The 12,196-nt window shown below is 36.7% G+C and overlaps 1 protein-coding gene and 1 long non-coding RNA gene across 2 annotated transcripts in view; both read left to right on the forward strand.

The window, feature by feature from the left end:
- The first annotated feature begins 3,326 nt into the window (after window positions 1-3,326).
- On the forward strand, window positions 3,327-4,890 carry LOC106125572 (uncharacterized). Its single transcript, XR_001228273.1, has 2 exons — window positions 3,327-3,574; window positions 3,773-4,890. It is a non-coding gene; the product is annotated as an uncharacterized LOC106125572 (long non-coding RNA).
- A 1,261-nt stretch (window positions 4,891-6,151) lies between these two features.
- LOC106125076 (uncharacterized) overlaps window positions 6,152-12,196 on the forward strand; it is a 38,945-nt gene continuing 32,900 nt past the window's right edge. Inside the window, exons 1-6 of the mRNA XM_013322158.1 lie at window positions 6,152-6,172; window positions 6,630-6,794; window positions 10,258-10,338; window positions 10,417-10,602; window positions 11,316-11,444; window positions 11,880-11,957. Of these exons, the coding sequence (XP_013177612.1) occupies window positions 6,152-6,172; window positions 6,630-6,794; window positions 10,258-10,338; window positions 10,417-10,602; window positions 11,316-11,444; window positions 11,880-11,957 (660 nt within the window). The remainder of the gene's footprint in view (window positions 6,173-6,629; window positions 6,795-10,257; window positions 10,339-10,416; window positions 10,603-11,315; window positions 11,445-11,879; window positions 11,958-12,196) is intronic.

Consider the following 12,196-nt stretch of genomic DNA (forward strand, 5'->3'; position numbering starts at 1 on the left):
CAATCCAATTATTTATGTTTTCAGTTAACGTCTGCGATATTCCAAGAGAAACAAACTGATCGGACATTTTATGCCTTTCTTTACACTTTGTTGTAGCCAGCTGACGTCACAATTTGCCTTTGGGAAACACCTTCGGTCTCACTGGTGTGATACAGCAAACTGCAGAACGTACTGATTCGAGTCCGAGGCTCATTCGCTCGCGAGCTCAGTGTTACCCGATTTACAAAAAAGTAATTAGCGGTGTGAGTCGCAACTGCTGCTCTTATCATTTCTGTTACGTTCTGACTTCGACTACAGTTCAATTACTGTCTGAATTACAATGCCAAATGAATATAAGAACGTCATAAGACCCGAGTAATTTTTATTTGGGTCTTATGACAGAATTAAACCGAAGAAAGTTTGAATATAATATTATAAGGATAAAATAAATTAAGACAAAAAAATAAAATAACAAAATATGGAGGTGCCTTGACACCCTATTTAAAGGCAGCCAACCTCCCAGAGGGGGCATTTGCTCGTTGCCTTTGAAGGCGTTAGGTCGTGTCAAAGTGCATAGTGTAAACGTGGGTAGTGTCGAATAATTGTGTAAATTAACGGTTGATTGTTTGTTCGTAATTTAGTAAAATTGCTGAAACTTTATTTTGTAAAAAGATAGTAAACCTAATTGTGATTCTTTCTTTTTTTTAAATAAATTTTTGTTATAATTGCTAAAATCAGAAGTGGGATTGGCCACCCAGCTCACTGTCTGCTTTCTAAATTATTTTTTAGGAGGGTGAACAAACAAACAGCCGTTAATTGAATCTCTTTTGTGTTTTAATAAAAATTTGCTCGGAATGCGTAACCGGTTCAGATCGCGTAGTAGGTCGGAAGGTGGTACTCCACCGTTGCGAACAAGTAAGTCTCGTAAGAGAAGTCGTGGTGCTGGTCGTAGTAGGGACACGTCTGCGTCTAGTGATAGTGACAGTGAACGATCATCGGTATGTAGTCGAAAACGTTATTCAAGATTAGGTAGTGATCGAACGCGACGTCATGATCGTGTCCAGTGCGAGCAACCGTTTAGGCCAGACGAACGTCGTCGTTCGCGTAGTCGTGAAACTTCGATGAAGGAAACATTGAACGCTATTATGACTCGACTTAGTAATATCGAACAAAAGACGGCGGATACGTCCTCGTTGCCATCTCAACGTGACAACACACCTCAAGGTAATCGTGAACCATTTGTGACTGCCACGCAAGCACTAGCGGACACCATCCTCAGTATTAATCGTGCAAATCGTGGTTACTTTGTATCCAATTTCGATCCTTCTGTACATGACTTTGAGGTGTGGTGTTGCGAGGTAGAACGAGCTAAATTATCTAACGGCTGGACTGACTTAGAGTGTTTATCGCGTGTCGCGGTTTGCCTTAAAGGTGACGCTAAGACCTGGCTTAACGAATGGACGACGAATGACCGGTCGTGGTCAAATTTTACTAAAGAATTTAAGTCTCTTTGTCCAAATAAGATTGACTACGCTAATATTCTTTTCGACGTAATGAACACATCCTCGGACAAATTTCAATCTTATGCCGAGTACGCTCGCCGGTCACTTTTACGACTTCGTATAGTTAAAGGTCTCGGTGAAGAACTTATGATTCAAATTATAATCCGTGGAATAACTGATGCGCAAATCAAGGCAGTAGCTTCAAACTCTAATTTAACGGTCGAGAATGTAGTTTCGTTCTTAGCCAACTATACTAAACCTAAGTTTAATGTTAAATCTGATAATCATAAACCATTCATACCAACCATACATAAGAATAAGTCGCGCAATTCTGGTTCAGATCAGAAATGTTTTGGTTGTGGTAAGCCTGGACATACTGAAGTTAATTGTCGCACTCCGGCTCAACAACATGCAAATACTAGGGATAGTGGTTCTAGAATTACGTGTACCTTTTGTAAAAAAGTTGGTCATAAAGAAGACGTTTGTTTTACCAAGTCTAAATCATTAACTCAGGGTACAAATCGGAGAAATATTAACTTATGTAAAGAACTTCCAAATTGAATTTCCACATATAGCACCAGAAATAGATTTTGTAGTTGTACCCGCCATTTATATGAAGATATCGATTATTATTTTTACCGATGTACTGAATAGGGATGGGTAGTCAGTATTAGAATTCGAATTACACGTCAACGTAGTACAGAAGATAGATGAACCTATTAATGTTAACACTCCTCTCCAGAGTTCCGAGTGAGAATTATTAAAGTCCGTTATCACTAAAATTTCAATCATTTTTAATAACCGGTACGGCGTCCACAACGGTTAAGGCGTAAAACATGAGTATTAGGTTATCCAGTTCAATACCGGTGGTCTATCATCCTTATCGACTATCCCATTTAGAAAAGTTAAAAGTGCGCGATATAATTTTAAGACGACAGATATGCCATGGTCAGGTTAGGCCGAGCCCTGGCAAGATGCAATGCTAAATAAGTCTGGTAGCTCCTTGGTTTTGCCGGTTGTTTCCATCAGTATATGAAAGATTATGCGACGTTGTCCACGAGCGGCGCAGGTGGACAACATCGAAAGATCTTTAAACTGGGCACAGATTGCCCAGGCCGCAAACACCGAAACACGAATCCTATTACGAAAATGATTAGATGGTCAATTGGACCCTACACGTTATGTGTGTCAAAACGAACTCCTGTTTAACGGTATTCCCTGGTAGGAGAGGAATCTAGACTGTCGTGTTACATCCCTAAAGGTTATCGCTCGAGCTTATTGCAAATTTTCCATGATGAGCACCAACATATAGGAGCAGATAAAACTTACGATCTTGTACATAAACATTTTTGGTTTTCAAGTCTAAAACATTTCGTAAAAAAAAAAAACCTCCCATTGCCTTATCTATATTTCAAAGAAACACAAAAAAAAAACAACGATATTCTGTTCAGTACGGTTCATTTTGATGTTCTCGGTCCTTTCTCTAAGTCAAATGACTACCAAGTTTATGTTGATTTTAGTACATTCCTCCACTAAATTCTGTTTTTCCTATTTACCGACATAATCCCGTCGAGCTTAAACGCACCTTTGATTACGCAATACTAATGTTTGGCGTACCAAAGATGTAGGTTTGTGACCGAGTAAGAATGTTTGAATCTTTCACCGCTACAAAAAGAGTTGGGTTGCGAAGTTCACTACGTAACGTCCGAAATGCACCATGCAAATGGTCAAGTCGAGCGTTATGTACGAACAGTTTTAAATTTGATTCATGTTGAGATTTATTATAATAACAGCATTTAGTCTGATTCACTTTGTAAAATACAACTTTACAACAAATTGTCTGCGTTAAATTTGTTGATTTTTATTGAAGCAACCACTCCTGTTATCCGTGCGTTGATCCGCGATGTGACACTTGAGGAGCACCGACCAAACCGCGAAGGGTGGAGAAAAATTTGCAGGACTCGAACCAGAACTTTACCAAGAAGTAATCGAGAAGAGCAGGATGCACGTGTGTGTCATCCAGCGTCGGTACCCTTCGGGAGTATTTCAAGTTGATGACTTAGTGTTTGTTATCAAATACTCCCAATCCACTGGTAAGCTAGACTCGGGTATGCGAGGCCCGTACAAAGGTGCTTGAAAACGATCTATACGAACTCAGTGGAGCCTGTGGTAAGACTACACAAGCGGCTCAATACATGGTGTTGTGGAAAGGATAGTGGTGTCCTGAGAGTTGTGCAACGTTCTTTGAGAATGAGTTTTGAAATCTATCTAATGCCTTTTATTTTGTTCAGATATGGTCGATCCGGCTGGCCTCAGTTGCGGTCCGGATGAAGTACTCTTCCTGCAGACACATTCAGACAAGGGTTCTATTGTGATCTGGTAGGATCTGGCTGGCCTCAGTTGCGGTCCGGATGAAGAACTCTTTCTGCAGACACATTTAGACAAGGGTTCTATTGTGATCTGGTAGGATCTGGCTGGCCTCAGGTGCGGTCCGGATGAATAGCTTTTCCTGCAGACACATATAGGCAAGGGTTCTATTGTGATCTGGCAGTTATGGATGACGTGCAGGCTGAGCTCTAGCACTTTAAGACACGCTCAGAGATTAAAGGCTCTGACGTGGTCAAGCTTTAGTCGGGTCCTCTCAGACACGTTTAGAGACAGGGGCTTTATCGTGGTCTGGGTGGGCTTTGACTGGTCGGATGCACCGTAAAGACAGGGGCTTTACTGTGCATGTGACAAACACGCAGGGGTCGTGTTATGTGGTGGTTGACTGTCGCGGAGTCACCCGCCATGTAGATAGTTTAGTATGACTGAGATTATGAATGTCGATGTGTGAATTATAAGTGTATGAGTTAGATAGGAAACTAGCTGGTTATGTTAGACAGTGTGAAGGGGCCTTGATTGTGAGAAGGATGAAAGATAGGCACACGTATTATTGTTTATCAAACTTTAACCAAATTATGAATTTGACAGATACTGACTCTGAGTCTGAAACAGTGGAGACACAAGGCGGCTGTTTACAAACTTATTAAGGAACGATGCAGAAGCTGGACCATCGTCTGTTGGCCAGGTGAACGTGGCTCACGATGACTCCAGAGACGAAGATGAAGCAGTGCCCCGGGACGGTGCACGGTCAGGAGAGGCCGTATAAGGATAAAATAAATTAAGACAAAAAAATAAAATAACAAAATATGGAGGTGCCTTGACACCCTATTTAAAGGCAGCCAACCTCACAGAGGGGGCATTTGCTCGTTGCCTTTGAAGGCGTTAGGTCGTGTCAAAGTGCGTAGTGTAAACGTGGGTAGTGTCGAATAATTGTGTAAATTAACGGTTGATTGTTTGTTCGTAATTTAGTAAAATTGCTGAAACTTTATTTTGTAAAAAGATAGTAAACCTAATTGTGATTCTTTCTTTTTTTTTAATAAATTTTTGTTATAATTGCTAAAAATATTAATAATGAAATCAAAACGGGGTCAAGTGAAGGGATCATTTACGAGAGGGTCGTCGAAAGTTAAAGGCTTCAACCGCATTGCTGAATTTGAATTTCGAATTCAATTTTTTTTCAAAGTAAGATATCACGGTTAATCATAAAACTCTTGCTATTTTACTAATTTTATAAATGCGAATGTTTGGATGGATAGATGATGTTTGTTTGAAGGTATCTCTGGAACAGCTCAACGAATCTTACTGATATTTGTCATAGATGTAGAACATAGTCTTGAAGAATACTTAGGCTACTTATCAAGTTTTTTTTCAATACCGCTTGAACGGATTCGCGGGCGACAGCTAGTGATTAATAAAGCAAATTATAGGCATTTAAAAAATATAATTTACATTTCTCATAAAGATTTTTATTTCATTTACTGGACATATAATAATATTCAACCATTTTATAAAATTAACTATCCTGAGAAAATTCAAAGAATATAACTTAAAGATAAGATATGGGTCAAAGATATTTGACTATTGAAATATCTAAATTCAGACCCATAAGATTTCCGCCTTAAACAAATATTTGTTGAAACCCGAATCCAAGGGTCACTTAGTTAAGATTACCATTTAGTTAACAGGATTAAAATAGGGAGCCTTGTAAATTTATTTATTTCTCCCATAAATACTACAACTGAGTCTTAGTGTAATATTACGATCCAGTCATTAACGTATATTAACAAATAGAGCATTTCATATTGAATTTATACAATACAACCCTACACAATAAAATATATGTAAATTTTAGTTTTTGTTTTATATCATAAGGTGGCAAACGAAAGCCACCTGAAACAGCGAAGTGACCGATGCCCAAAGACATACGCAATAGCATATGCGTTGCCTACCTTTAATCGACGGATGAGAGGATGCACAGAAAGAAAACATTTTCATGCATCTTCTCATCCGGAAAGTCCACTTCCACTTCCCATCCTTTCTTTGTAAGAAAAAGGTTAGGAAGGGAAATAGGAGTAAATTAGGCCTCCGGGACACACACTCATCAGACGAAACGCGGAATTTCTTCCACTTGACGCCTGTCTTCTGTGTGGTCGTGGTATTTCACCGGGCGAGCCGGGCCAATTCGTGCGAAGATGTTAAAGCGGGCTCTACCACTGTTATGTATATCATTGCTTAGTTTCATTAATATTATTTCTTAATTACTATGGAAATCCAATACTCAGAACATGAAAGGAAAAAACAACGCGGTATATTCTAGCTAAAATCTCTACCAATCTACCGAAAAACTTTATTGATAGTTACCGTATAAAAACCATTGAGATTTCCGATAAGGGCACAATGAAATATGATATCGCTTGCGAAACAATAGACAATATTGGATGGTCGATATTGACATGTTTGCTGTGACCCAACAATGGGACTTATAATTAATATTGCGTCACTTCATTTTATTTTTTGTTACTAGGAACATTTAAGCAGAGAAATACATTTTAACCATTTATTTTTTGATATGGTATCATCTTAGGAACAAACTGGTTAATAATTTTCAAGAGTACCCACATTTACAAAAAAGTTATGTTAACGAGTGAAATGTCATTTTATTCGTATTCGTCTAAAAAGTGTTATAAGGGTTACTTCTTTTAAAAAGAAACGACTAATTATAGCTAAAGTTATGTTAACTTTGTAAATATGTTTCTATTTCAGAGTCGTCAAGATTACCGTGCTGCGTTCCTCAACTATTGCAACAATCAGAACACGGCCGCGCTGGCAGCGTACTACGACTCGCATAATAACTACGTGCAACAGCTGACAGCAACCAACGCCATGATAGATCAGTACCACAAGCATACTCTGCCTACAATACTACAGGTAATATCTCTATAATATACCTTAGCCCTAGAGTATGCAATCACTTCGGTTAAATTTAAGCTACGCGGCCATTGCCCCACGCCGAATGCACCGAACGGCACGCAACGGATTTTAGTTAACTTTGTATGATTTTACATAGCGTTGTCTATTTTGTAAACACTATGTTGTAAACTTATATAAAAACGGCTAAAACACTCGGGTATATTTGTCCGGTGGCGGCACCGACTAGTTTCGAAGCCATCGGTGGCGTTTCATCAGCGTGAGTGGCCCGTCCCAGGACGGGCCGCGTCCGCGAATTAATACCAATCCCACTCATCCTGATGAAGGGCCCCCGATGGACTCGGAGCTAGTCGGTGCCGCCACCGGGCGAATATACGTGAGTGTTTTAGCCGTTTTTATATAAGTTTATTGTAATGTCACACGAAAATTTGAATAACTATGTTATACAGTAATAAATCGTTATTTTTATTCAAAAGGGCTTAAATTTTAAATCATAAAATTATAGTTGGAAATTATTAAGAATTTTTAATTAAAAATAATTTCCATTAAAATTGATTATATTCACGTTCATTAAAATTCCATTCTAAGCTGGAACAAATTGTGCTGGATCAATAAATGGGGCATCATAGGCTAGCGTAGTATTCCGGGTTGCATACCGAAGCAAAATCGAAATGATTAATACGTTCTGCAACTGGTAAAACACTTTATGTAATAAACTTACTATTGTATATCTATGTATTAAAAAACAATATAATAAAATTATATATAATATTATATTATAATAAAAGTTACGAATGTGACATACTATGTAGGAACAAGAGCGTAAACAAGGATGTTATGCATACTGTAAAGGATACGTAGGATTCCAACAGAATGGCATGCTCTTTGAACACTAGCTTACCGTTTATACTTAGCAGGTACAAATTGCTAGTCCATGTCTTTTCACCCTTCCTAATCATTGTTATCCTTCTCCTGTCTCTGCTCTTAATTTAACTTGATGTTAATCTATATATATAAAAATCAATTGCTGTTCGTTAGTCCCGCTAAAACTTGAGAACTGCTAAACGGAGTTATCTTATCTTGGTCTTGAAATGTTCGTGGAGGTCTATGAAATGTTTAAAAGGTTAGAAATATTCGTATAGTTGCCGGGAACTAATTAAGTTTTTTTTCATTCCACGCGGACGGAATCGCGGGCGACAGCTAGTCTTATATATAAAATTATCATGTCACACATGTTACCATAATCCTCTGAAACATCTTGAGCGATTTTTATAAAATTTTATATAGTTTATAATCCATAGCTGGCGGATACCCAGGCGACAACTAGTTAACTTATAAACATTTAATACTGCGGAGACCATTTTAAACTGGTCTTCCATATGAAAAAGGAAGCTTTTCTATCCTTTTATATCGCCTTTAACTTAGTTCTTTTACTAGATTATTATGTAGATGTGTTCTATATCCATAGTTGCACAGATTAAAAATAACATAACAAAGTAACGACAACACTATTAACGTGCAAAAACACTTATTGTTATGTAAATACGGATGGCTTGAAAATTTATAACTCCACTCCTCTTTTATTTTCACCGACCACGTTAACAAACAGCTGTATAATTCAACAGGTACATTTGCAGTTGAAAGATGGCTTGTTTTGGGAAAATATTTTATTTATATCGACGAAAATTCATCAAAACTGAATATTATTTGTATAAAGAGAATTCAAAATCATAACGATATCTCTACTCTTTCTCAAGACTTTATCATGCAAAAAGTTATATGTTCTTTCATTTTAAATTAAATATTAAGTAATATAAAAATCGCTATATTGTAGAAATTAAAAAATTAAGCAAAAATAATGATAATAACCTACGTTAGTTTTGTCTATTAATAGATCACGTTATATTTTTGTACTACAGCTTTTTTAATCGAATTAAATTTTTTGACGTCCTATAAATAAACTGGCCATCGATTTTCTCGCTACGAACACGAACCTTTGATCTTCGTATAACTAACTCTTGCAATTCACGAGACTTTCAACTTAATTTGTTGGAGAAATTTGCAGTTCTCTGTGCACTATGTCCGTCTTATTTTACCGTCCACTCTTTCTCTGCCAATTTTTCCTAACAACCTTATAAGGATGAAACAACAAAACATTGTGATATTTCCTTTATATGCACGGAGTATGTAAGCCAGTCGTTGTTCAATCTTAGTTAGGAAAGTTCAATGAGTTAGCAGGCCGCCGCAGACGTTGCACTAACTTTGCTGCGGCCAGTCGACCCGACACAAAGCTGCAAACTGAATTCATTTCCAAACTGAAATCAATGCCGACATTGCACTAATACGTAAACAAAGGGTAAAACTTTTAACAGTATTAATCTAGACATTGTTATTTTAGTATTATACAAGTAGAAGCTTATATATGGATTGTGTTATGCAAATGAATTTAATTAACTGCTGTTGCATACGGTCATTCAATGTACATATATTACAAGAAATCTATAACCTAATTGACAAAATGACCGATTTTTACCGTTTGTTTTTCAGTCAGTTTAAAATATATAGTTATCTCGGTTTTGTCAAAGATTAAAGACAGTGATTACGATGTTTTATATAGAGATTTTGATCTGAAAAAGCAACGGTAAATGAGGCAGGAAGACCTTTACCTTAATTAACCATAGTCATTCGGCTTAAAAGTTCATAAAGACAAGGAAAGTATGAAGTAATGAAGAACGTAATGATAAAACTCTTACTATAAGTGATACTTTGATGTAAACTGAACCGTATAAATACAATTCCTCTTGCTATTCCAATTTATATCGTATATTTGATACGTCCGTTTGTACAATTAATCTATCGGTAACGTATTCTGTTCATTCAACTCATGCAATACGCAATACGTGCCCTCAGTCATTTTAATTAAACCCATGAAAGGTGTACTGTACTAACTGTACAAACTGTGGAAATTGTTGAAGCCATTCATTCATTCACTCAGTAATTCATTCTCCGGTTATAATACTAATGCAAAAACCATTGAATTATTATACATTATTATTATTTTACTTTTTCCGAGCTATAAATTCGAGATGTTTTATATTTATAATAGTTTTTCAACATACAATGTTAAAAGGTGTTCCTTTCTCATTTTCGAGAAAAAGCCATGCATCTTCGTTTTTCAAAAACATAAAGTTTACTTCAAACAACATATCATCTTCTTTTATTATGTAGGTAGTTATATCTGACCTCTTTTTGCAAATAAAACATACTCATAAACCGCTTTAAAAGAAAGTGTCAGGCCCTAATTTGACTAATTTTTCAAGCCACGACCATAGATCAAGAAAGCGTGAAATTACATTAGCATTTTTTTATCACACCCTTAGTTAGCTGATACGATGCTTTATGAATAATAAGATACTTTACTGCATAATTTTAGTGTGACACTTGAAATGTATTTTTATTGCAGGAACTTGAAGAGATACTGACCGACGTGACAGCAGCTGTTAGTGAAGCTATTTATCAGGGCGGAGAAATTATCACAGATAGAGTAAGTAGCAGACAAAGAAAGAGATTTATAATGTTTAAATTAGCTGGTTTTAACTTTTTTTCTTTTGTTTGTGTGCAGTGCACAAACCAGTTGCGTCGCTACGAGTCGCTATGCGCGCAGTCCCGCGCTGTGTCGAGCACCGCGGATCTGGCGCACCTGGCAAGGGCCCTCCTCACCGCTCAGCCGCCTGCCCGTGCTCCCCTCCGCGCCTTCCTGCCGCCCTACCCGCCGGAGCCTGACGACCCGCCCATCGACGTGCCCGCGGTAAACACAAATATATTATGCCTAAGTGTCTTGTGTTAAAATAGCATCGACTTTCGATAGCAAGTAGCATTGAAAAAAATGCTTTGTAAGAAAAATAAAATGTTATATTTACTTATTTCAAATCAAATTCTCCTGCTATAAGGTCTCTGATTTTTTAAATCATTAAACAAACTAAATTCATTTGTAACAAATATTTTCATATTCAAAAGGAAACAGAAACGTAATTGGCAAATAAAGGTAGAATTTCATTCGGCCTTTGTTATTGCGAGGTCGGAATATTTACAATTTAAGTACAAAGCTCGGACAACGTGAAAAACTATTTGATGTTCGTTTACAAAATAAATGTGTAGAAACAACTTCGGTGATTTCAAACCGTCAAATCAACGAAATGGAAAAAGTCAATCGAATGTAAAATTTTCTCTGTCGTCCATCTTATTCGAAAGTGATTTTGTTTTTTATTATACACTATGAAGGAAAACTGTTTATGGGATATTTTAACTAGATTCTTTCTTTTAGTATGATTTAATGGTTTGTGAAAGATGTTTGTTGAATCAACTTATCTAACGGATAGAAAACCCTCTCCTTGCAAATCCCTCCCAATTGAGACCGAATGAGATCACAAAGTCAGTTAATCTTTTGGCATAAATTCCAGTAATTAAACTACCCTACAAACCGATTTTAATGAATCTTTTACTAAAATATGTGTTGTTTAGGAGACTATGCCGCCAGTACTTCGAGGCGAAATGTTGCTTGACCGCATGGATATACGGGAGGCGCGACTTAACTACGAGCAGTTGAGGAAAGACGCGCAGGATTTGGAAATGCAGATTAAGCAGTTACAGGTCAGTAGTTCATACAAAAATACAACTTAAAATTTAGGGTATGAACCCATTTATAAATTTGAAATATGTATATATCACTGTTTATTAAAGTCAAAAGAGAGAATGAAAGAATAGAACCTTTAATATGTTCCATTCCCTTCTTAAGTATCGCAAGTGCGATAGTATTCCCCCAAAGACCAAGCCAATAGCCAAAACTATAGCTAATACAATACCACAAGGAATTATCAGTTTTTAGTCAACTATTGTTATTATTAAACTTATGATTTTCCATCTTATTTAAAAAAAAGTATAATAGTTAATACTCGATATAACACAACACAAATTTCAAATCTTAAATCGCAATGTTGTTACATATAAAATGTTTTCTAAAAAAAAACTAAAAATATTTTGATATCTTAGAGAATGTTTTAATAAAATTTCACTTTATCCTATCAGGACGGGCTGGATTCTCTCGCGCGCATACAAAGCCGTAACCTGGAGAATAATCTCTACAGCAAAGTCAACGAGATACAGGTAAATTATGTAAACAGCTCTTTAAAGGGTCTACAGGTAAAGGGGATTGCGGACTTTGACATTATAATTTAGTTAGTCTATTCTACGCACAAGATAATTGAATTCTAATATAACATTTTCAATGGATAGGTCATTGACTAAACGACGGAAAAAGTTAGAAACCAAGAACAATTCTTGTCTGGATTGCCTTACTTCTTTTTAATAATATAAATGCGAATATTAGATGGATGTTTGTTAGA

Source organism: Papilio xuthus, unplaced genomic scaffold (genome assembly GCF_000836235.2).
Source record: "Papilio xuthus unplaced genomic scaffold, Pxut_1.1 DF825928.1, whole genome shotgun sequence".
Taxonomy (NCBI): domain Eukaryota; kingdom Metazoa; phylum Arthropoda; class Insecta; order Lepidoptera; family Papilionidae; genus Papilio; species Papilio xuthus.